Source organism: Manis pentadactyla, chromosome 1 (assembly GCF_030020395.1).
Source record: "Manis pentadactyla isolate mManPen7 chromosome 1, mManPen7.hap1, whole genome shotgun sequence".
NCBI classification, from domain to species: domain Eukaryota; kingdom Metazoa; phylum Chordata; class Mammalia; order Pholidota; family Manidae; genus Manis; species Manis pentadactyla.
Window position 1 is genome coordinate 118,711,630 of NC_080019.1, and position 26,974 is coordinate 118,738,603.

The 26,974-nt window shown below is 42.2% G+C and overlaps 1 protein-coding gene across 6 annotated transcripts in view; it reads left to right on the top strand.

The window, feature by feature from the left end:
- Positions 1 to 26,974, top strand: part of TPRG1 (tumor protein p63 regulated 1) — a 241,001-nt gene that overhangs the window by 35,438 nt on the left and 178,589 nt on the right. For all 6 annotated transcript variants that reach the window (XM_057501082.1, XM_057501079.1, XM_057501076.1 and 3 more), the window contains exon 3: positions 3,365 to 3,456. In XM_057501082.1, coding sequence (XP_057357065.1) covers positions 3,365 to 3,456 — 92 coding nt within the window. The remainder of the gene's footprint in view (positions 1 to 3,364; positions 3,457 to 26,974) is intronic.

Sequence of the window (26,974 nt, forward strand, 5' to 3'; positions counted from 1 at the left end):
CATCATACTGTCTTATTAGTTTTAGACTTCAAAGAGTCTCAGCGCTAATTATTCCACTGCAGTAACCATTTGACCCCCAAGTCCTGGTATGACTATTTCCTTTCTATTTAATATTAACAATCACAAAGATAATAAAGCCTTTTAGTATTTGGTGTTACCAAAATGTTTTTGGCATTTCCTAACAGCTCTGTTATAGTTAATATTATCTTACCCATCTACCAAATGAGTAACCTAATGTATGCAAGGGCAAGATGACTTAATATGGGTCTCACAACAAGCAGAAAGACTGAGGTTTGAACACAAGTCAGAGTATTTGTACACCTTATTTCATTTTCAGCACTAAGTGGCTGGAGTTTATTTTAGTAGCCACTGATAACAAATAGAGGACGGTAAAATACTCTATCAGGGTACAGTGCATACCTGTTCCATCAAGGCATGACCAATGTTTCTACTGAAGGCAAGAACCCCATAGCTGGTGAGCACATTGACAGAACTCCAGAGACCTCCAAACCATTCTATAAAGAGCACATCTTATTTTGAATGTTAAACTTTTGAAAAGTTGTACAATAAAACATTACTTTCAACCACTGTTTCAGCCATCAAGTTCTTTCCCCACCCTTAGGGGCCCACTGTTGATATTTTCTGTGGATCCCTTTTAGAGTTACTTTAGATATATACAAGCAAATGCAAATATTTTTATTTACCCCTTTTCCTCCCTTTTACACAAAAGGTGCATATTTGGCCTTTCTTCTGAACATTTTTTCTTTCCCTTAAACATGTATTTTGAAATCTTTCCATACAGGTTTCCTCATTTTTTTTCACATATCCATCATACACTCTCATAAGGATATGCCCCATAATGCATCTAACAAGTTCCCTATTGCTAGATATTCATGTTTCCAAATTGTTGGCGTCCACAAACAAGACCTCAAAGAACAATTCATACATATGTTATTTTGTACATATGCAAGAATGCCTATAAAATAACCCCAGAAGTGGAATGTGTGGATCAAAAGATACATTATTTTGATAGATTTTACCAATTGCTTTCCTTAGGGAAGACAAGTAAGGTTTTGAAAAACGCTGTGTTCTTATATTCATCCTCACATATTTTTGGCAAAGTGCCTGGCATAAAGCATTTGACAAAAATGCTTATTTTAGGATTATTTCATTATTCTCCAATTTCACTTACAGTTTTTTCTTCTGCAAAGTATAAGTTTCACTACCAACTTATATTTGCTGAGGCAGAAATTATGTGAATACAGGAAGAGAGATGGGAAAAATAGCCATGAGGAGTCATCAGAGAAAGTAGCATCTTTTAGAAAACTTTGACCAGTGGGCCTGGTATAGTCAGGCTGAATCACGGGGGTTGCTGAGGCTGGCTGACAGGAGAATTGTCATGGGGTCATAGGGAATTTCCCTTCTGGCTCGTCCAGTCCTTCTGGGATCACCAAAACCAGGCATGTTGGCACAACCTCTCCAGTTGGTGGGCACTTGAGGCAAATTTGATTAATGTCCCAAAACTTGCTGATTTTATGACACACACATCTCAGCAGGCATGGGGTGCCATACATCTTTCTAACAACCCTTAAGCCAGCAGTGGGGGATGACAAGAGTCAGCACTCAGTCTACTGACTGACTGTCCAATTCAACAGGGAACTTGTTAAAAGGAGAAAATCAGGATCCCTCAGCGTAAGGGCTGCAATCATGTTTTCTTAAATATTTCTGGGAGGTTTGATCACCTGAGTGGCTCAGAGAGCTTTGGTGCCGTCTCCTTATTTATCTCCTAGAAAAGGAAGAGGCCAAGGAAAGTCAGCTAATTGGCTCTCCGCGATGGAATTCATTCCCAGCAGATTTGATCACTCAATCTGTTCTGTCCTGTCCGTTCCTGGATGACTTGGGCCATGAATTGGAGGGAGGGAGAGAGCTACATGGGTAAAGCCTCACACCGCTGAGCACCCCTTCCTCTGAAACGGCTTCATTCTTTTCCTGTTTTTCACTTATGGATTCTCAAAGATTTTTCCTGACCAGTGGACTCTGGCCAAAATGTTTTAAAATATTTTATCATAGACTGAGAAAACAAAAACCCAAATCTTACTTACTACCACCCACCTCTGGGAGGAAAGGTATTTGAATGGGTCCTAGCCAGGCTGGTGTCCCCGTTTCCTTTTGTGAGAGAAGGGTGTCAGGCTGAGAGGATGAGGAATGGTAATATTTAGAGAAGACTGGGTGTTTGGTACTAAAGCCCTATTATATAGAGGACTTAGGAGAACTATGTGTCAGTAGCCCAGGGCTGGGAGGCCAGCACTGCCTTATAAGCCTGGAAATGGAATGTCTGGGTTTCTTGTCTCAGCCACTTCTTAGCTGAGTGAACCTGACAGGTTACTTCCTCACACTGGCCCTGTTGCCACACCTATCAAATGAAATGGCTTAGACTGGGTCAGCCCCGGCCCTTGGTGGTTCTCAACCCTGGCTCCCCACTGAAGTCATCTGGGATGCTTTAACAAATCTTGATGTACTTATATGCAGGGCCCATCCCCTGAATATCTGATATAATTAGCTTGGTGCACAGAACGGGCATTAGGATTTTTAGTATCTCCCCTGATGATTCTGATGTGTAGCCAGGGTTGAGAACAACTGTCTAGAGAGCTGTGTTTCTCCTAGTAGAATCCTACACCAGCAGCACCATCTGGGACTTGATAGAAATACAGATTCTCAGGCCCACTCCAGACCTACTGAATCAGAAACTCTGGGGACTGTGCCCAGACATCTGTGTTTTTTATTCTGATGTGCACTGAAGTTTAAGAATCACTGAGCTAGAGGGTCTATGAATTATTTCTTAGGAAAGGGGTTAATCAATTTTTAAGCTAGAGATAGGCCCATAAGTAGCAACACCTATTTGGAGAAGGGTGAAGAAAATGAGATAAGGAGATAAAAAAATCAGCAAACGTTATGGTCAGAATATTGGAAGGAGGTGTCTCTTTTGTGTTTAATTGATGTGTACTCTCTGAAAAGGGAAAGGTTTGATTTAAAAATGGTATGTAGATTTAATGCTTTGAACTTTCTGAAAAGCATGTTTGTTTGGAAAAACTGGTCTCTTAAAATGACTGTCTTCATTTCTGTGAGAAAGTGTAAGATTATGGAAGACAAGATCTGGATCACTATTGTCCCACCCAAGGAAAGAAGCTTGGTAAAGAACCAAAGTTCAAGACTAAGCTTCTTGGCAGGCAGTGCCTAGAACAAACAGGCAAACACAGAAACTATCTTTCCCATCAGCTCTCTGGAGAGCTGCTGGATTTTACTAATCATAAACACAAAGAGGACTCACTTTCTCTAAACTAGATATTTTCTTTTTTCCACTCAGCCAGGGGCCATTGAGACTGCCGTGAATGACCTGAAAGGCCACATAGCCAAGACTTCTGGAGAGACAATTCAGGGCTTCTGGCTCTTGACAGAGTAAGTAGTTATGGCTAAGTGAGGAGCAGTGGAAATCTGGCACTTGATTTCTTGATGCCTCCATCAGAGAATAGAAGGTGGATCTGTGGAACAATTTCTTCTGGTTGCTGTGTAGGATAACAATTGACATGTTCCATTAGAGAATAAAGTTTTGTGGTGCCCTGTGGCTGATGGTATGACTAGGTTTGACCCTTGCAATTGTTTTCCAGGCTTGTCGCATCACTCAACCGTCACTATGGCTATAGTAGGTTAGGCCCTTCATCATTGCTTTCAAGGACTATTGCATTAGCCTGCTAACTGATCTCTCTGGTTCCAGTCTCTGTCTCTTATAAGTACTATCCTTCCAACCACATCAGGCTGCTGACCATACACTCTGGCTACAGTAGAAAGGCAGGTTAGGGAAGGGGATGAATGAGGTCAACATATACAGTTTGAATTTTATCTTATGCATAATAACATGAGCAGCAAAACCAGGAACATCATGCAGGTTAGAGAATCTCTGAGCACCTCTTCAGAAATAGAATAAAAACTGAGGTTTATCTTAGCTATAAGGGCTTTCATTGCAAATGACACCAGAAAGATTGTTAACTCTCTGTCCTGCCTTGAAACTCCTGGTGTCTATGTACCTTTTCTTCATTTACTAGGAGAATATTAGGAACACTATGAACTTTTCAATGATAAATAAAATAGTCACATAGTAAGAGAAAAAGGTATCTCTTTGCTAGAGAATCCATAATATTAAATCCATGGAGAATCAATTAGAAATCTGTTTTGGATACTTAATCAGTACAGTAAGTTTTCTGGTTTGCTAACATGATCACCAAAGGCTCCAGCAGAAAAGCTTGTTAATTCCTGTACCTTGAGTGAAGAGTCATATAATCTTTCACCTCTGGGAAGGACATTTTCTTTGACTAAGTTTTAAGACAGTAAGACTTGATTGTTAACCATTCAGGCCAGCATAAAAAAAGCCCTCAGTCAATGGAATGTAGAACGAGATCACCTGGGAGTCCATCTGACCAACCACATATTATTGTTTCAAATGGGTTCTAAGAATTAAATGAAAATGAGCTGAAAGTTTTTGAGTATTTGTTTCTTCATTATGTATTGCAGATAATGATATGTACCTGAAGAGTGTTATGGGGACTAAATGAGATAACAGTGTCAAATTCTTAGTGAAGTCCCCAGCACGCAATGTTAGATTTTCAATAGACATTGTCCTTTCTCTGTACACAAGCACTGACTAGTAGTAAAAGGCCTTTTATTTTTGGTAGCTCTGCCTTTATTTCTATCCTATCCATCTCTATCTCTATCATCTTTGGGTGGCCTATAATGAAAAAAAAATTCTGTAATTCAGGATTTTCACTTACTCACTTTTATCAACCCACATTTCATTCCCTACCTCCTATCTGCAGAGTAAAATTTGGCTTGTGCAAATGAAAAGTCTGCTTTGATTAAGACAGATGTCTACTTAAATTCTGAAGGTCAAATCAGAAGTAAACACTTACCTATTCGATTCTATAATGCATCTCATTTATAATAACGCACATACAAACATAGTCTTTCAAAATCTGGTAGTGGCTGTTATTGATTGTCAAGTAATAGATCAGTAGTTTCTTAAATAGTGCATGTTTTAATTATTTGGTTTTATTAGTATATAAGTTTGACTATTTTTAATGTTTATTTATTTGAATTTTTTTTTCAGTGATTACAAAGGATTTAGATATCAGTTGCCCAAAGATAAACCAGATTGTGTGCTCTGCATTGAGGCTTGGCACCATAGTTTTCTGTGCTTGATTTAACTTCAACTAGGATAATTGGTGAAACCAGCAGTTTGCAGATAAATATGAAAAACTGTGCCCTAAAGACCCAAGTTTTACACCTGGCTCTGTGCTCAAAGAGTTGGTAAGGGCTATCTACAAACTAGTTTTCTTGTTATCTTGTTTTGTGGTACCCATTTATGTTAAGGGAAACAACAAGAGTTATATTGTTCATGTCGAATTTCAAGCAATCATATTTGCTTGTTTGCTGTCAGACTTTCTTCCTTTGCACTTTGGACCCCATCTTTCTTCTTTAAGTGGCAGATCTTATTGTGCTCTTTTTGGTCTTCTTTTCTGCCAGAATTCTTTTATTCTCCCCCCAACCTCCATCTAAAGCTACTTTCAAGAAAATATCTGATTCCAGATATTTCTGCCATAGTAAGAATTTGACAATTTCTTTTCTTTACCTGTTAAGCCCGCTATCTGGTCCAGACTATCTTCTTGTAATGGAAAGAGCTCCCAGTTGTAAAGGAGATTGTTCAGGTATCTGGACCAAATAAATAGGCTCCCAAGCCACTATGACTTTTCAAGCAGAAGATGGGAGGCTGTTTGTCAAAGGAGTGTCATGCATAGAGATTTAGAATGACCTTTCACATTTCAGTATTTTTGTTTGTAGGGCATCAATGTAGGGAAAGGCAAGAACTGTATCAGTAAAAATGATCAAACAAAGAAACAAATCCCCCAAAATAACAATAGCAAAACAAAACAGAACAAAAACCTAAACAAAACCAACATAAGCACATAGGCTTAGAAAGGTGAGAGCTGGGGGCCCTTCTTGTTCCCTGTCCTCTTTTTCTAATGGAATGAGATCCATCCATTCAATTCTTGTGAGTTAGGCAGGCTGTAATATAGACCCACTTCCCCAATGCCACCAATCACACAAGGCTCTTTTCAAGCATAACACTGTGTAGTGTGTGATGGAAATGACTGGGCTTTATGTACTTCAACTTTCAGCTCCTCTTACGGAGATGAGAAACCTCAGGCTACTCATCCAACAGTCTGAAGAATGTTTTCATTCTTTAATCACTTAAGATTGGATCTATAATGGATCACTAAAGAATGTCTGCTCTCAAACAAAGATTCCAGTTTTGGAATGATGAGAGTAAAAAACTCTTCCAATGAATATAGTGTATTACATGACTTTTGTATCCATGAACTTGCTTTATCTTCACTACAGCCTCTCTCGTTTTATGATTCCATTTTACAAATGAGAAATGGAGACTAGAAAGTTGAAGGAGCCAGATGAAGATCACTTAAATGCTGGAAGGTGGCTCACCCCTGCATTAATTAGATGGGTTCTGATTCTTTCCCAAAGGATGTAAAGTGTAGATGTGGGATTGAACCCAGCTTAGCCTTTAGTCATTGTTGGCCATATTCCCAGAAGTTGTTTGATATTGGAGGGCAAGGTGGGAACTGTTATGAGAGGAAACCTAAAAAGTGCTTAAGGGCCTTGGGTATCATGTTCATGAACTTAGATTCCATCCCATAGGTGGTGCGGAGACACTGGTGGGTGACTATATATATTATGAGGGTCATTAAAGATTCACAATCTCTTATCCAAAACTCTTGGGAACAGATGTGAATCAGACTGAAAAATTTTCAGATTTCACAAAGGTAAAACAATGCACATGATCTTTATTTTGTGCTCCAAGTGGAGGTGTTGGACAAACCCCCATAACCAAGCACATTAATATTTTTGTAGGGAAGCATGATATTTAAAATAAAATGAATGACACCACAGCTGCCATTTTCAGAGCTTTGTTGAATTTGAAATTGTGGATGAGGGTCTGTGGTCTGTACATGTTTGAAATGTAGAGGATCAATGAATGGGTAGGAGTCCGAGTGACAAATACTTGCTCAACATCAGCAAGGGTCTGATCCAGGGATGTACTGGAGCTGATTGCCACCGGCTGGAAGAGATGAATAGTTCAAATTTGGGAATTTTGAGAGTCAGCTGTTAATTATGAAAATTAAATTATATGAAGTTCCACACCAATCAATTAAAACGAAGGTAATACACTAAAAAAATTGCTCATTTTCTGAAATTTTTCTTTTTTTGTACTTAGTTTTCCCGCTGTTTATGCCCCTTGTGGTTGTTTCTGCATACATTGTGTGGCAGCCATCCTCTATGGGAGTGTGGTACTGCCTGTCTCTTCCCAGCTGTACATTCAATGATGTCACGTTGGTAGATTGGAATTGGCCCTGGTGACCGCAATTACACCATGGAAATCGGCAAACACTAGAGATCAAAGCTTGATGTATTGTTTTGTTGATTGCCTTAATTTAAGAAAGTAATGGAGAACATGTTAACAGTGAACATTAAACTTAAACGTGTGTCATGTCTGTGGCTGTGCTATTGTAATAGTACATGCAAGAAAATGAAGAAATATTCTTTCAGCTCTCAAAATCATTACCCAGTTCAGCAAAGTCACCTTTTTCACTGATGAATGGTAAAGTCTGGACAGGCAGCTGGGGAAAGGTTAAAGCCCGGTAGAGGCTGCAAGGCTGCAGAGGTCTAGGCGGGTGGCTGGGCAGAAGTCATTGGCTATTCTCATACTTATACTGCTGACCCCCAGCCCAAGCTGGAAATTACATATAAAAAAAAAAACCCTCTTCTTCCTGCTACATCCCTCTAGTGGGCTCACACTTTAAAGGAGAAATGCTTAAAGGAATTCTGTTTATCACAGTGCTGCAAGGTGCATCGGAACTGAGAGGCAATAAACTTTGACAACTGCCATGGCTGGATTTTGTGGATCTTTGTGCTTAACCGTCTATGAGGCAGGAGGCCAGGGTGACTTTAGGCTTTGGCCTGGAACCTGATGGCTTGACTGTGGCACCAGTCCAGGTTTAGAAGGAAATGATGACTCAACTTTATTAAGAAACTGCAACATGCCAAACATTGTAGAAGAAACTTTGTGCACATCATTTCACTTAATCCTTTCAACAGTCTCATCGTTTTTAAAGAAATTGTTTGTACTCTTTTAAAAGTGATCCAGTGAACAAACACCAAGGAGAACATCTTGACACTTTATGGAGTCTCAGAAAGTGTGATATAATGGCAATGAAGAGGCTCTTCAGTAGAATGTACTTAAGATCTCTTTGTCTGTGGTGGTTAAGGAGGCAGGAGGAGATGGGATCTTCCTTCCACATACATTAGTGTGAATTGTTGCTCTCATTCTTTTTTCTCCTAAATAAGACTTGCCTCTAGTGGTGGGAGTTAAGTAACTCTTGCTCTTCATCTTTGGGGAAAGTACAACATATTTCTTTGCCTACCTTCCCCTAAACTCACCTAGGTTTTTATTCTAGAAATTTGGTATAATAAATACATGAAATCCGGTTAACTGTCTACATTGAATATATAGACAGCAGAATAAAAGAGACATTGAAGAGGCAGTCTGGTGTCATAGAGTTCTTAACTTGAACCCAGAAGACTTGGGTTTGAATCCTGGCTTGGCTACTTCCTATCAGTGTAGCTGAGTGAACTTAAGTAGGTGTTGCCATTTTTTTAAATCGGTGCATTTGTTTTAGTATGTTCTTTAGTCCCTTAGAAATTCATTGCTATTGAAAGCAGCACAGCCACTATAAATTTTGCAATATATCATTCCAGCTTTTCTCCATGCATTTTTGCCGAAGATTGTCATAATATTAATAGATAACATTTACTGAGAATTTAAAATGTACCAAGTGTTGTGATAAGTACATTTACATGTATTTGCCATTATATTGGCATAATAGATGCATTTGTGATGATCTCTTAATGGCACTTTTCTCAGATGTTTCTGTGTATATTTCCTGGTTACCATGTAGTTTTGTAAAGTTACTTAGTCACTCACCTGTTACTGGACGGTTACTTTCCAAAGTGTCAATAGTTATACACATTTAAGGGTATATATATATATTAATGTATATATATTAATTGAAGTACCAAGTAAGGGGTACTGACCAGTGGGATAGAGGAAGGCTCCATAATTAGAAAGAGAAATGAAAATATATAAGGCATTCTCCATTTAATTTCTATTAAAAAATAATAAGGACTATTTCTATATGACTTTACAGTTTGCTTCTTTATTTAATCCAATCTTCACAGCAACTGTCTGAGTTAAAAAACACTGCTTCTACTTTGCAGATGAGGAAATGAAGGCTCAGAAGAGTCACACAGCTCTAGAGTAGCAGAAATAGGGCTCCAATGTGCAATGCTGCCCTGACTTTTGCTAATATGGCCCTTTTGCTTTTGCACCCGGATTCCACATGTGCACCTTACTAGGCTGTAGCCTCTGGTTCCTCTGGCAGAAACATGTTGGCTAAACTGAGAATTCTGTTTCTTGGGCTTGGTGGGGTAAATGGAGTGTACATAGCATCTCAGCTTAATTTAGAAAGCTTTCCCAGAAGGAAGAGCTATCCTGGGGGCTAATTAGAAAGAAAGGTCTCCAGGGAGAGAAAGGAAAGTCAAGGAACAGCGCCTGGGAACTACTTCCCAGACACAGGGTGCCTTGGGGTGCACTGAGCCCAGAGCAGCAGTGCGTGTCACCGCTTTGACACCTGTCTCATTTTTGATCCTCAGACAGACCCATGGGAGGAGGCCAGGGGAACTATTGGCTTTATTTTATGGATGAAGAAACCCAGAGATTAAGTGACCCATCTTAGGGTATCCAGTTATTAAGGGTCACAGGCAGGCTTGACTTCACAGGACCTCTTTCCCAGGCCAGCTGTCTTCTCATTGCACTGTTCTCACTGCGTTTTGTGATTTTTCATCTCCCTGCACAGTGATCATGGCAGTTTGAATTGGTTAAATGATCTCTGCACCTGTGTCTGGTTTCTTCACTGATTGTCTATTGTTTGCAGGATGAAGGGCAGAGAAACAGTGGGCAGATTCAGAGACCTTTCCCTCTTTTCTGCTCCAGATCATTCCCTGCCTTGTGCTGTCAGAATGTAACTTTCTGACCCTATTTAGCCTTTTCCCAGAATCAACTAAAAAGTCATGTACCTGTAGGGATGGTGGGAGCTGCTGGTGAACTGAGGCAAATTATACTTTATCTTTTCATAGTCTAATTGTTATAAGTAGTGTTGAATTACTTCTGTAATAAAAAATACTGCTACTTATAATTAAAAAATAAAAAGACCAAAAAACAAACAAACCCTAGAAAACAGGGATTCTTAATCTGTTTAGTCATGAACAATAAACATACCATGCAAAATAAGTTAACATTCTGATATATCGCCTACTGTCTTGCCAATGGGTTTCAGCCCCAGGCAAGTTCGCTATGGATTCAGTGTGACCACAGAAATGACAGTAAAATGTTCTTTGGGGTGAAAGGGTTTATTACCCGGCTTCTTCTCCCGGCGGTAGGTGGAGCACTAGCGTCCTACCTCCCCCCAGAGCACTGGGCCGAGCTCTCTATATAGCACAATAATAGCTTATTGTCTAAAGGTGTGGAAGCGGTAGCCTAGCAACAGGCCAGTTACATCATCAGGTGGTTTAAGTTCAGTGAGGATCCTGGCCATAGGAACCCCAACTTCCCCACACTCCACCCCTTCAGAATTCTCATCTTACAATCTACATGCTTTCAATCTTCTGCAATGGTCCCTGTGCAAGAAAGCTGGGGCACTGTAACCAGATTCCACAATAGCAGCAGAGGATAACAACAACTTAGAGATAATAACAAAAATTAGGATACAACAAGATTTTGATGCAGGTAACAGAAATTATAATAATCCTCAAGCCAGAGGAGGTTCCTAATGACAAAATATTATAATAATCCTCAAGCCAGAGGAAGTTCCCAATCCACAAAGACTTTAGGGGCAATAAGACACATGTTTTAATGACACCAACATAGGCAAATCTTGTCCATCAGGTAGGATGCATGCAAGAGAGTGTTTCTGTGATAGGACTGTAGCAGCAAGGGGGTCCCTTCCAGGTCTAGTATACCATACTTTTACACCTTTCCCGAGGGGTTACTGAAGGGTCTCTATATAGTGCTACTGGAGGTGCATGCACTGGCCATAATGATAAAACAAAACTTCCTGGTAAGATGCTCCTACCTTCTGGCCTTTCAGGATATACTACTGTGACCTTTGGGGGCCACTCTGAGGTTATTCCAGGAATACACATGAGGCCAGCTTCCAGGCCTTGTCCCCAAGGTGCCAGGAGAGCCAGCCATCATTGGTGCATGTGTCAAAAGGTCCAAGGCCATGGCCACTCAATGGATTTTCTGGGGTTCAGTGCAGTTGGTGCTGGCAGCAAGATGCTATTCTGGTGGCTGAACCTTGGCTTCAGTGATTCTTCCTTGTTTGCACTTGCAGTTGTAGGGGAGGCAGCCATATGTGTTAACATGTCTAAGGGGCTCAGAGCTCCCTTTTGGAGTCTCTCATTCAAACGCCATAGCACGGTCCATAAGTGCACTGACCATCCCATAGATTATTGGTATCTGACTTTAGTCTGGATTTTAACAAGCCATTGTGCCTCTCTGTCATGTCTGCTGTGGTAGGATTGTATGGCACATGAAACTTCCATTTGATTCCCAGCTGTCACACCCATCCTTGCAGTGTATGTCCAGTGGGTGCCCTGATTACTTTCAATTATCTATGGTCAGCCATAGGCAGGAAAGAGACACTCCAGGCCTCCTTTGGTCATCTGCTGGTCTGCACAACAGGAAGGAAAAGCAATCAGAAGTCCAGTAGCTGTGTCCACACAAATCATGGCATACTGACATCCTTCTGACACAGGTAGAGGCCCAATATAGTCTGTCTGCCACCTGACGAGGGGTATCGGCCCCTTAGCTATTGTCCCATGTTGCTGTGGAACCCGGTGTAAGTCACTTTGGGAGCACACGACACACTCCTGCCAGGCTCTATTAACTTCTTCAAAGGTCAAAGGCAAGCCCCACTGATAGGCTATAGCCCACATTGTCTTTTGCCCCACATGCAACAAATGCTGATATAACCATTGGGCTACTTCAGAGGCAGGCTTTCCTTCTAACCAATGTATCTGGGCCAATTTATCTGCTTCATCATTTCCTGGGGATGCCAGTAGCAAATGACCTGTCACATGGTATACTGTAATTATTTTAGTCTGACCACAGGTCCATAAGTCTTGCCAGAATTCTTGCCCCTAAAGGAGTCAGTGACAACCAGCCAGTTGGTATGGTACCCAGTTGGTAGCCACAGGGTCAAGCCCTGATAGACAGCCCAGCTGTCAGTGCAGATAACTATAGGGGAGGGCTCCTGGCTGATCACAAGCCACACAGCCCACACCTCTGCCCATTGGATGCTCTTCCCCTCACCATCTTCCATCCATATTGTCTCAGTCTTAGGATGGAAAGCTAAGGCCCTCCATTTTGGGGGCTGCCCATGGCTGGAGCCATCTGTGTACCATGCATCTTCAGGTATAGGGGCTCTTCCCTCCCTATAGGGACTCTCTGCTACTAATGGTTCAAAAGCAAGTTCTTCCTGCTTTTCACTAGTATATGTCACCGGCCCCAATAAGCATTGGAGTTCTTCACTCAAGGGGCTACTAGAGAGGGCACTACACTGCTGTAGGTAAGCACCCCAGTTGGCCAGTGTGGGCATTTGTGCCACACCACTCCTTGGCTTTTGGGTCCAGTCTCATACTCACCCCAAGATGGGATAGATAGGTGGTTATTACCTTTATCAGGGCCATGTGAATGATGGGTTCTGTAGCCAGCAAGGTGTGATACATGGCAGTCAGCTGTTTTTCTATCAAAGTGTGTCATATCTCTGCCCCTTTCCAGAGTTGTAACCAGAATCCGATAGGTTGGCTAGTTTGTTCAAGCTGCTGCCAGAAACCCCAGCCATAACCATCTTCAGTCACATGAACATTCACTCACAGGACCTTGATGGGTCTGTCACACTCAAGGCCTGCATGGCCTTGACTGCCCATTTTGCTGTCGTAAAGGCAGATGCACATGTCTGATCCCTGTCCCAGCTGATGCCCTTTCATACCAACCATTATAAGAGCTTCAGAATTTGTGCCAAGTGCGGTATAAACACTCTCCAGTAGCCTAGAAGACCCAGAAACTCCTGTAGCAATGCTGCGGTTGTAGGGGTAGGAAAGGCCTGGACTTTATCTATAACTGCTTCTGGTATAACTTTGGTTTTACCAGACCAGATGACCCCCAAGAATTTGACAGACAAATCAGGTCCCTGAACCTTGGTACTGTTCACAGCTCATCCTTTCTCCTGTAGATGTTGCAGCAGTCTAAGTTGTGCACCTTCTAGATCTGAAAGAGAGTCGGATGTGAACATGACATCAATATAATGGCACAGCTGCACCGTTGGTGGTTTCTCTCATGTAGCCAGTCCTGGGCTACAAGTCCATGACAGATGGTGGGGCTGTGGGGGTATCCCTGTGGGAGGACAGTGAAAGTCCATTGCCGTCCTTCCCACATGAAGGCAAACTGTTCCTGATTTTCCTGCTCAGTGTCAATGGAAAAGAAGGCATTAGTAAGATCTACCACATAATGGTATGTTCCTAGTTCATGGCTGAGGGTCTCCATCAAGGCTGCAATAGAGGGGACAGCAGCATGCATAGGGAGTATGACTTTATTCAGTTCTCTGTAATCCACAGTCATATGCCAGGAGACATCTGGCTTTTTTACTGGCCACACTGGGGAATTGAAAGGACTATGGGTGGGCTTTATAATACCCACCTTTTCCAGCTCCTGGATAGTTCCTCCAATCTCTTTATGTCCTCCAGGCAGTTTGTATTGTTTGGTATTAGTCACCCACCAAGGCACAGGCAAAGCTATGGGCAGGTGCCTAGCACGTCGCCTCAGAACTGCCTTCACCACACGTGCTGTCAGTCTGAACTCACCTGCAGTGGTCTGCAGCCATAGACCCTGCTGGATATCAATCCCCAAAATATACTCAGGGATAGGAAATATATACACAGTATACTCTTTTGGGGGTAAACACCCTATTCCCAAAGGGATTTGGGCTTTTTTCACTCTGATAGCCTTACCCCCATATCCATCTATGATAGTGGGGGTCCCAGGGAACTGTTCAGTGTTGCCGTGAATCAGTGCACATTCAGCCCCTGTGTCCACCAGAGCCAGGACACATTGTATGTTCACTGGAGACCAATGGATAGCTCTTTCAACATGTGGCCTCTGGTCCTCCCATGGTCCCTCAGGGCAGATACCTTGACCTTCCCCTCAGTCAAATTGTGTTCCCCAATCACCTTCCTGTGTGGGCTCAAGTGAGGTTGGCTTGCTCTCCAGCAGGAAGTCTTGCAAACACACAGGCTGGACTCGGGGCTCTGTCTCTGACCTCTGCCTCTCTGGTCTTAATGTATGAAATTGCTGCTCTGGTTTCAGTTGTTGTCACAGCTCTAGTAAGATCCTATTTGACTTCCCATCTAATTTCCTTCCATCTTCTCCTGCCCATATTAAATCAACCCACATCTGGGTACTCATAATCTTCATGGGGCCCTTTAAGTTCTTCTTGTGAGTAGCAGATCTTATTTCTTTCTGGGTTCTCATTGCTTCAGCCTCTCCTAAGTCTGCTACTGTATGTGTCACCTTGCTTATGGGCTGCCCTAAGTGAGGGGAAAGAATGGGCAGTAGAGACCCAAAGAGGGATATGGGAGCTGTTTGAAGTACAATATTTCTCATCCCAGTAGTGAAAATCTCTTCATCTGGGCCATAATTCTCTGTACTGTAGATGGCATTTCTTATGCCTAGCTCTCATAGCACTTGTTGGAGCTCAGTGTACATCTACCATCTAACAGGAGAGGATGGCAGATCACCCAGATTAGGCCACACAGCACGAAGTGCAGCCATAAGCCAATCAAGGAGGGAGTGATTCCCTGGGGTCTGATGAGCGTTTTGTAATTGCTGCCTCAAGGTGGGCTGCACTGTCAGGGAAGACAGCATTCCCATCTCTGATCCCGACAGAACAATTCCATCCACCCCTAAGTCCCACAGATGCAGGAGCCAAGCTGCTATTGACTCCGAGGGCTTCTGCCTAAACCAGGTGCCCAAATCCACCAGCTCAGCCTGAGTATAGGGGCGGACCATAGAGTGCTCCACAACCTGGGGAGGGAGTTGCTCCTCTCCTTGGGGAACTTTCAGCTGCTGGGTCTTTATTTTTTTTACAACCACTGGGTGTGCTTTCAATACAGGAGGGGCCAGTGCCTCCAGCACCACCCCTTCATCCTTCCCCAGCTCATTCATTTCTGGGGCTGATGGCACCTTTTTCTGCCCTTCCCCGAGTGCCTCCTCTGCTACAACCTTTACCTTTTCTACTGTGCCTTGCAGCAATGCCAGCTCAGTCTTCAGAGCTATGCCTGGCTTCACCTCAATGCTTTGCAGCTGACGTTCTCGTGCCACCTCCACCTGTGCTTCCCTCAGGAGTTCCTCTTTTTTCTTGATGGCCTTTTCCTCCTTCAGAGCACCTGGCAGTACTGCCATTTCATTCTGTAGAGAATTTTTTACCTCTTCCATGGCACCTTGCTGCTGGCATTCTCATGCTGCCTCGTCTTGCATCAATGCCATTTCCTTTTTCAGGGAATCCACAGCAGTTTGCAGCTCATGTTCTCATGCCACCATTTCTTGGGTCCTTTTCAGAAGTGTGTCCTTCTCTTCTGCAGACTTTTTTAATACTGTGAGAAGCAGCCAACCCACAGTCCCCACTGCCTCATGGGCACTCTGGCTTTCAAAAGACTTCCTAACTATACCAAGGGCTAACCTTACTGCCTCAGATATCACCTCCACTTGTCTCCAGTCCTGGGGTGGGGCTCAGTCCTCTAGGAGGCAAGCCATCTCAGACCACATACCCATTGGGGGACAATCCACTGTCTCCCCATTCACAGGGGCAGCCCGCTGAAGCACCCCTCCAGTAAGGGCAGCCTTTCTTTTTCCTTGATCAACAACGAACCCTGCTGACTTTTGCCAATGGGTTTCAGCCCCAGGCAAGTTTGCTATGGATTTAATGTGACCAAAGAAATTGATAGCAAAGTGTTCTTTGGGGTGAAAGGGTTTAATACCCAGCTTGTTCTCTGGGTGGTAGGTCGGGCACTAGCATCTCTGCCTCCACCCAGAGCACTGGGCTGAGCTCTTTATATAGTGCTTATTGCCTAAATGTGTGGAAGTGGTAGCCTAGCAACAGGCCAGTTATATCATCAGGTGATTTAAATTCAGTGAGGATCCTGGCCATAGGAACCCCAGCTTCCCCACACCTACTCAGCCCCATTCATTTTTATATACTACTATATGTTCTAGACCCTTGCTACTCAAGTATGGTGTTGTAATCAGCAGCCCCAACATCTCCTAAGAATTTGCTACCATTGCTGACCCTCAACACCCAACCCAAACATACTGAACCTGAATCTGTAGTTTCACAGGATCCCCAGGTGACTGTAGTGTACATGAAATTTTGAGAAGGACTTACCTAGATCACTTACCCATTGTTTATCATCCCAGGATTTCAGTGGATGGTCACTGCCTTCATACTCTTGCACTGTTATCTTTATGATCCTTTGTGTCTTTGTCTGACTTCTCTCTGGACTTAGTGACTGTTATGACCTTTTACAAATTCTGTCAGTCAAACTGAACTGCCTGCTATTCCCCAAAAGTTCCTGACACAATGCCTTGGCCTTAGGATTGGAATCATCTACTTTGCTCTGTTTGTATGCCTTTCTCTCCTTTCTGTTCATCTAGACCTTTCCTGCCCTTCAGGGATGTTATGTCCATAAAGCCTTTCCATTTTAATTCAGCCTGACTAATCTTCTCTCCCTTCTTTGTGCTCATGTCGTGCATCATAGTATAGTTCATTGTGCACATTTTGAGGAAAGCATTCTTGGAGGCAGGGCCTGATTTGATCACTTTTGTCTAAGCCTATCAATTCCCACCTACCAGGGCTTAGTACAGTGTCTGGCATATGGTACCAGCTCAGAACCTATCACAGACTTGAATTTAATTCCCACAGAACAATATAATCTTTGAAGAACTTCAGTGACACTAGAAGGGTCTGTCTATCGAATCCTGCCTCTATTTCCTGGGCATCCCAGCAGCTTGGAGCCTGAGACTTCCTCTGTCCTTGGGTGAAAGCACTCAGGCTGAAAAGTGCCTCAAATCTATCAAGATGTTAATGACCTGTGGCAAGAGTCTGGCAGCAAAAAAAGCACCTCTGTTGCCAGGATCCATTTATACCGGGTGGGTGTTTTCGACAACCACTTAATTAAATGCTTTGCTTTTCTCTATAAATTCCCCGTGGCAGCAGCCTCATCCAGAGAGCTAATGGTCCCTGAGTGACCTGGATTATAGGACAGTGAGGGCGTTTAGTTGCTACAGTCCCAAGTGTACTTGGAAGTGTTTGTTTCCCAAGACTGCTACCAATTAGGGAGGAGCTGGAAGGACCCTAGAGGTGAAAAAGGTCTGATGCGGCTAAATGCCCGGCTCCATCCCCTGTAGCTGTGTGACCATGGTGGTTGTACAAATCTCATATCTTCTGGGCCCCAGTTTATCAGTTACAAAATAGGGATGTAGAGAAGATGATCAATTTAAAGATTAAACTACTTAATAAATGTAGAATTTTTATTGCAGTTTTTCCCTCATGGTGTGTGCCACATAAAAGTTGGCTTTTATTATTATTATTGATTCATATTCACTCATACACGAATTCATTAATGTTTTTGCCAAGCTTCTTTCATAAGCCAGACTAAGTGATGAAAATACAGAGGCAAATAAGACAAGATACCTGTCTTCAAGGAGCTCTCTGTCTTGTGGGAAAGGAGACATATAAATGAAGCCACATCAGAGTATGATACGTGCTGAGACACAGTCCTGTAAATGATCCTGTGGGTGCACAGAACTCACTGTGTCTGTGTGGTTGAGTTAGGTAAAGAAGATACCCAAGAATAAAGAAGGAAGACAAATTTCAAAAGAGACAAGATGGGAAAGAATATGCCAGGAAGAGAAAAGAGTATGTGCAGAGTAACAGACTCAGGCTCAGGGAACCACAAGCAGGTTGGTGCAGCTGGGTTACAGTGATCAAGGGTGAGAGACTAGAAACAAGCTGGGGAGGTAGAAAGGAAGCAGAAAATCAATAATTTTGAATGGTAGTCAAAAGAGTTTGGATCATATTTGTTTCTGGAGTCATAAATTGGAGATCCATAGGCCATCGGAATGCTTTTAGATAGAGGATGTGTTCCCAGTCTGCCAATACCTTCCCCCCACCACACCCCACACCATCGCCTTACACTGGCCTTCATCACTCGCCTGATGTAGTGGTGTGTGGTGGGCTCTCCCACTCATGGGAGCCAACTATGTGCATCTCTTCTAACTATAGGTCCAGTGCCCTGACCTTGGTATCTTGAACTCATTTGTGGTAGGAAAATTTATACCAAGGAAATGAAATCAGGACACATCATCATTATCATTATTATTATTTGAGAATGTGTTTACAATCTGTAGCATACCACCACCTTTATATTTCCTTCATGACCACTATAGGCATTTTTTTTCCAGAGTTACTGAAAGATACCAAATAGGGTGTTGACCTTTTTAGAAAAGCAGTAGGCTCTGGAAATAATTTCCCAATCATTTACACTTAATCTTAATTATTTAGGGGCCTGCCAATGTGTGTTTTATTAAAGAAACTAAGTAAGACTGTAATTTTAATATTGAGGCTATCAACACATTGAGGCCACTACAGCTGTTATAAAAACAACTATTGTAGACTCTTATGAATAAACATGCTGTCTGGTTCACAAACAGTATATTGTTTCTACTTTAGGTTGTCCCCAAATGCTCTTCTGTAGGTAAGGTGGGTGAGTCTAGGAAGAAGAATCAATGTGAGGAGGAGGGAATGTCTGCTTCCATTGGTCTGTTCAGTAGAAAGAACTGCAAAGCTTAAGAATTGCTGAGACTTCTGAAATGTCCTGCTATGTGAATTAATACAAATGTAGACTCCTGAGCCAAGATATTTACCAGGCTCAGAAGGGAATTGCATAATGATAAAAGGATCAACTCACCAAGGAGACAGAGTGAGCTTAAATGTATATGCACCAAACCACAGAGCTGCAAAACATGTGAAATAAAGACTGTTAGAACTGAAAGGAGACATGGATAAATCCATGATTGTAGTTGGGAACTTCAACACCATTCTCTCAATAATTGATATGACACATAGGCAGAAAGTCAGCCAGGATTTCAGAGAACTCAAAACCAACAGGACTAGTCAGCATTTATAGAACACTTCACCCAGTAACAGCAGAGCACATGTTTTTTCTCAAGCACCCACAGAAGACCCAACATATCCTGAATGACAAAACAAGCCTTACCAAACTTAAAAGAATTGAAATCAGAGCATGTCCCTGACAATAGTGGAATCAGACAAGAAATTAATAACAGAAAGATAGCAGGAAAATCTCTGGACACATGGAAACAAACAGCATAGAACTAAGTAATCCAGAGGTTAAAGAGGAAGTTTCAAAGGAAATAAGAAGTACATCAAACTGAATGCAAATATAAACACAACATCAAAATATGTGGAGTATAGCTAAAGCAGTCCTGAGAGAGAAATTTCTAGCACTAATGGAAAAGTGCTCAAATCAATTAGCCAAATTCCTGCTTTAAGAAACTAGAAAAAGAACAAACCTAGAACTAAGCAGAAGGAAGGAAAAAATAATGATAAGAGCAAAAATCAATGAAAAAACCCCCAAAACAATAGAGAAAATTAATGAAGAGGTAAGTTGGTTCTCTGAAAAGTTCAATACAATAGGCAAACTTTTAGAAGGCTGATAAAGAAAAAAAGCGGGAAGACATAAATTACCAATATTGGGATTGAAACAGGGACATCACTACAGACCTTGTAAACAACAGAGATAATAAGTGATGATAGTTAACAACTCTACACACATCAATTTGATAACTGAGATGAAATGGGCCAATTCCTCAAAACACACAACTACCACAGCTCAACCACCATGAAATAGACAATTTGAATAGCCCTATAACAATTAGGAAATTGAATTTGTAATTAAAACCTCCCCCAAAAAAGAAATCAGGCCCAGATGGTTTCATTGGAGAGTTATACTAAACGTCCAGAGAAGAATGAACACCAATTTACATAATCTTTTCCAGAAAATAGAGGAGGAGGGAACACTTCCAGCTCATTTTATGAAGCCAGTATTAACCTGATACTAACTGCAGACAAAGACAGTACAAAAATAAAACTACAAACCAACTCCTCATGAATATAAATGCAAAAATTCTTAACAAATTGTTAGCAAACAGAACTCAGCAATATGTAAAAATGATTACATATATGACCAAGTGGGATTTATTCCAGGGATGGCAAAACTGATTCAGCATTGGAAAACTAACCAATGTAATGCACCATATTAACAACCTAAAGAAGGAAAATCACATGATCAGATTAATTGATGCAGAGAAAGCATTTGACAGAATTCAGTGTGCCCATTAATGATAAAAACTCAGAACAATAAAGGAGGGGAACCTTTTCAATTTGATAAAGAACATCTACCTATAGTTAACATCATGCTGTTGGGAAAAGACTAACATTTCCCCCCTAAGATTAGGAATAAGGCAAGCGTGTCCACTCTCACTACCACTGTTCAACAGAGTGCTGGAAGTTACAGCCAGCACCGTAAGACAAGGAAAGGAAATAAAAGGCACACAGATTAGAAACAAAGAAATAAAAAACAGTCCTAATTATAGATGGTAGTATAGTCTTTGTAGAAAATTCCAAGAACTCTTACAAAAATTTTCCAGAACTAATAAGTGAGTTTAGCAAGATTTCAGGTTACAAGATCAATATACAAAATTAATTGTATTGCTATACATTAGCATTAAAGAAGTGAAAATAAGTTAAAAATACAATAACATTTATAATCACCCAAAAGAGAACAAATATTCAGGTGTAAAACTAATACAATATGGACTATATACTAATAAAACTAATACAAAATAGGACTTATGTGTTCAATACTTCAAAATGCTGATGAAAGAAATCAAAGATCTAAATACATGGAGAAACAACCATGTTCATAGGTTGGAAGAATCAACATAGTAAAAGCATCAGCTATTCAAATTTGATATACAGGTTTAACATGATTCCTTTCAAACTTTCAGCAAGATTATTCTAAAATTTGTATGGAAAGACAAGGGAATTAGAATAGTTGAAACAATTCTGAAAAGGCGATTCCTGCATTCTCCTGTAACTCCAGCCCCTGGCCACAGCCGATTGGACACAGAGGGGACTGTGACCCAAAAAGCTCAAAGGAATGATTTAGACTAAAGGAATTCCTGCTCTTGAGAATTTGAACTGGGAGCTAAGAGCCAGGGGCCAATGAGCTATGAGAGTGGGTTGCAAATTCATGTATAATCAGGACGAAGGAAAGCATGAAAGGTCATAGACAAGGTGGAATTAGGCGCCAGCATTGGCAGTAGGCAGAAGGAACACACGGGTCACAAGGAAACAGACGGGATGTGTGGAGACCCACACACAAATCATGGCAGAGACAGTCCCGGAGAGAAACTTTCATCCCTGTGGCTTTCTAAGTTTTATAAATCCCGGATGTGCTATGGTCCCCGTTCTTAGATTTCTGTGGGGCTCCTCAGAGTATTTGTATAACACATCTCCTCTTCCTGGGCTTGCCTTCCTGGGCTGTGTCTCCTATGCCTAAGAGCTGTAACTTACATAGTAAAGTATGCAGGTATCTCTCCTATTTTACAAAATAGAACAATGGAGGTGGCGAGATGTGAGCATTTGGTGTATCTTGTCCCTCTGTTCTTTCCTCTCTGCCGTCTCTTCAGAATTAGGCCTTCTTCTCCTGCCAGCTTCTTTGGCTTCCAATCAAGTGAATCCCCTAAAGTGAACTGAGGGGAGGAGAGAGATCCTCAGGGGGTGGGCCTCTTGTTAGCCTCTGGTGTGCTGTGGGGTCTGGAGCTATTCAACAGCTCTTCAGTCCTTTTGTGGAAAAGAGAGGATGGGTTGTGCCCAGTTTTTCCTTTTGTGTAGCTTTTAAAATATTCTTATGGAAGGCACTGCAGTAGGGGGACAGTGTTGCTGGCTGTGTAGGAAAAATAAGTAGGAGAATCAGCCTGAGGGAATGTATATGTCCTGGGATGGGGATGGGGGCAGAAGAACTGGATTCTGGCCTTGGCTCTGTCGCTTAGGACTAGACGTGCAAAACTTTACTGAGGCTGGTTTCCTCCATCTGTAAAGTGGGGATAACAATCATTTAATGAGAAAAACATTCATAAACTGCGAAGAAATTATGGTCGTTCCAGCATGTGCTGTGGCTTCTGCTTAAATCTCCCTCCTCTTCCTCCCTTGCTCACACCAGCTGCCTTGCTGTTTTATGAAGCACGACAGATCCCATCCCAGGGACTCTGCACTAGCTTTTCACTTTACCTGAATATTGTTGCCACAGATATTCCCCTGTATCCTTTTCTATCTCAGTCTCTATATTTAAGTGTCTGTTACCTTTTGTCCGTGTCCCTTCCTAGAACATAAGTATGAGAGGGAAGGGTTTTGTTTGGTTCATCACTATACCACTACAGCCTAGAGAATAATCACTGCTCAATACATTTTTTGTTGGGTCATTAAGGGGGATTATTTCTGGAGAAAGGAAGCCTCCTTTCTATAAGGGTGCTGATGCCGTGCTGGGAGCTCTCATCTCATGACCTCATCTGAATCTAATGACCTCCCAAAGGCCCCACCTTTTAGTACCATCACATTATGGGGTTAAGGCTTCAACATATGAACTTGGTGGCAGGACAAACGCTCAGTCTATAACACCCCCCTGAACCTCAGTTTCCTCACCTGTATTCATCAGGATTGTTTGGTGAGGATTAAAGAGGTATAATATGTACTTAGCATCCGGCACAGCACATGATCCAGGGAAGAACCCAATAAATGGAGGCTTCTGTGATTGTAACCTAAAAAAATGCATGGCAGAATAATTCATAGGTGCATGGAGATCTCAGAAGCTTCAGGCCTGGCATATGTATATACATATACACATACATACAGCTGATCTTGGCCATACATACACATACAACATACATATAATAATATATATGTACAATTTCCCAACTAAAACTGATTGTTTAGTTTTTTATTATATTGTTTAGAAGTCACAAACCTCTTTGTGTTCTGAGGGAAAAGTTGCCATTTGTTTTTTCTGCAATCAACTCGAACAATATGGAACTCCAGGATAGGACTTCTCTTTTTCAGAGAAAAAGTAGACTCTGGAGATATATTAATGGATGTGTCCAGGTCCTTGCTAAGTTTTATGGGACACTCTTTTTTCCAGGAGTACACATTAAAAAGTGTTGAAGAAATGAATAAATACTCCGAGACCTTTTTCTGTGTACATTCCAAAGAATCACCTGGACTCTGCAACTTGTGCTTTTCCAACACTGAGATCTTCACCAAATAGGAGGAAATGAAGTGTTAAGGGAATCTTCTTTGAGGGTCTCAAATCAGTGCCCAGGGTTCCTTTTCCTCAGCCTGTGGGCAGAGGACTGGGAGCCTGGAGACCTGAGTCAGGGGCCTTTGTTACTGTTTTCAAGTCCCATCACATGTTGGGTGCCACATTAGCTCTTCCCTACTTGATTTCACCTCACACTCACGTCTTAGAGAATTGTGCATTCCTTGAGTACAGAATGCACTCAGGATTCCCCAGAGCCAGCACAGAGCTGGGGCATGACTGGCTCTGTGCTAGCTATTGGGGTAGTGGGGAGAAAGAAATGAACCACAGGAAGTTATGTCAGGGGACCTGGGCACAAGGGAGGCTTGTGGACATCAGGTTTTTATTAGAAAATTGTGTTTACTTGGAGGGTCTCCTATTTTATACAAATTTGCAAGGCCCAGGGAAGGAGTAAGCAAATGCTTGACAGAATCGCATGTGCATTATTTAGCTAAAGGTTTTATAGGACCTCACTTAACTCAGGGGGAGGAAAATAGCTTTGCTTCAATGCTGTGCATTTTTCATGTTTGTTGTCTGAAAAGCAAACCCAAGCTGGATTCTCTTCAGGGCCTGGAACCCAGTGGGTGCTCAGGGAGTATGTGTAGAAAGAATGATTCAGTGTTCTCCTCCTGGGTTGTTGATTCTTGGTTAGCTTGAAACTGGCTTCTTCTTGCAAGGGCTGGGCAATGCACAGAGGCTGGGAAGGCACACAAAGGAAGGTTGATGTGTCAGTCAGGTAGTTACTCTATTCAGTATCAGGGAAGATATCACTACTGCTTGTTTGTGTGTGTGTGTGTGTGTGTGTGTGTGTGTGTGTGTGTGTGTGTGAATAATAATATAAAATTATTTTTTGGAGGAAATCATTTTCAAATCACAAATATATCTGAACAGCCTTAAAAGAGCAACTCAAAGTATTGCTAGGCCTGGGGCTGGGGCCACTGGGAAAGCATCTGGGATGCTTTGAGTTACAGGGTGTGTGGGGGTCCTGGAAACTTGCTCTAAAGGTCTTGCCTGTCATTGCTAGTTCGCTGTTGCCCTCTGCTGGTGAAACTGATGTCATCCCAGGAAACTGCAAATCTCAGGGCTCTTAGGTTCCCTCCTAGAATAGCAGGGGTTGGGGTGGGGGCTAGGACCCTTGCTCTTCATGGAATGACAGTGATGCTGAGGAACAGCAGTGGCCAGAGGAGATGTGGTTAGTCCTCTGCCAGGAGAGACTTGCTCTCATAACTGGAGGGGTGAATCTTATGTTTGAGTTTTTCATTCCAGGCTCTGCTCACTTACTAAGTGAGACCTGAGTCAGGGACCCTGCTCTCTCTTGGGCTCTGGGCTGGGCACAGTGTGGGGACCTGGATAGGACTATGGTACTGTCTGTGCACTAGAGGGTCTCATCACTTATGGAGGGAGTGATAGAAGTGCAGAAATCACTGTTCTATAGAGACGACTGACTGGTATCACAACTGAGGCACCAATGAAGGCTTGTGTGTGTACTTAAAGGCAGGAAGGCTGGCATCCACTCTGGTGAGGGAGGTGGGGCCAGGGCTCCACGAAATAGATAGCATTCAACTGTGAACTTGAAGGATGGGTAAGACTTACTATTTTCAAACTATCTCTTGTATCATTAAAGTAGAATATGTTCATTGTCTCAGACAACAACAGCAAAATCTGGCTAACAAAAGCATGAAAAGAAATAAGTCATTTGAAACCCCACTACTCAGAGACAATGTTAACATTTTGACCCATGTGTTTTTGTTACAAAACTGGAAGTATACTGCAGGTTGCATTTTGTATCCTGCTCTTTCTCATTGTAAGGCATGAACTTTTTCCCAACACTGCTCATTATTTTTTGAAAATGTGCTAATTTAAGGGGGTGTATTTCAATCAATGTGTAAACCTGAGGATAGGAATCTCCAAGCAGCGTGAGCCAAGGCATATTGGTTGCACAGCACAAGGATTGTTAATTCTTCACTAATTCATTTCAGAAATATTTTTTGGACACCCACAACCTTGGAGACACAATGCTAAGAACAGACTGTAGAGTTTATAGTATAGGAGACAAATATTAATCAGATAATAACAGAAATAACTGTAAAATTGCATCTGGGATAAGCAATATGAAGGAGAAATGTGTGGTGCTATGAAAGAATATATTAGAAAGAAAAGAAGTGATCTCAGAGGTCTGGGAAGGCTCCTTTGAGTAACAGGTAGCTGAGCTCAGCACTACAGGAGCTAAGTAGGTAAAGGAGATTAAGAAGAACCATGCCAGCAGAGGGAAAGCGTGCGCAAAGTCCTTTTAGTAGGAGTGGGCATGGTGAATGCAAGAAACTGAAAGAGGATCAAGGAGAATGCAGTGGGGAAACTTTGCCTGGAGTGAGGTTGAAGAGCTAGGTAGGGCCTGATCCGGCAGAACATCTTTGAGCAGGTGAAGAATTTTTATTATTTCTCTCCTGAGCTCTGGGGAATTATTGAAGTGTTTTAAGCAAGAACAGAGAAATGAAGACCAGATTTGTCTTTTCAAAAGGCCCACCTCGTTGCAGTATGGTGAAAGAGGTTGGAAGGGAACAAAACTAGATTTAGGTAAACCAGGTCTAGGTGATGAGTAGCCCAAACCTAGTGAGAGGGTGATGCCATCGTGCAGGCAGGAGATGAGGGAAGACTGGATCTGGAGAGTGAAGGCCACGATGGAGAGAAGTGGGTGGTTCTGAGACGGGTTTGGGGAGTAGAATGTTTAGGAATCAGGATGTGAGTTAGGGCGACGGGATGAGTCCAGAATGACTGCTAGGTCTCTAGCTTACATAACGGGATGGAAGGAGGGCTCTTCCTCAGGATAGGGAACTCTGGGAGAGGACGAGGTTTGGAAGGGACATTGATGAGTGCTGTTCAGGGAACAGGCTTCCCAGAGAGAACAACTCCAAGAGTGTTCCACGTGATCCCATCAGCATCTTCCAGAGGTGCATCTTGCCCTGTTGACACATCATGCTGAAGGGTCTTCTGTGTGAAGGTGGGTAGCACTGGGGAGAAAACCAACACCATGGCCAGATGTGGGGTTATAGTTCTGCTCCAGGTCCCTGCTGGCTCTTAACTGCTGGCTAGGTGTAAATGGTGAGTCTTTTATTTAAGAGTCTCTGGACCTCAGTTTCATCGTTGTTAAAATGATGGTAATGGCATCTAGTCTAAAGGGTTGTTGTGAGGACTGAATGAGAATATTGATATTCAAAGGCTTTGTACATCTCCATGAGCTATACAG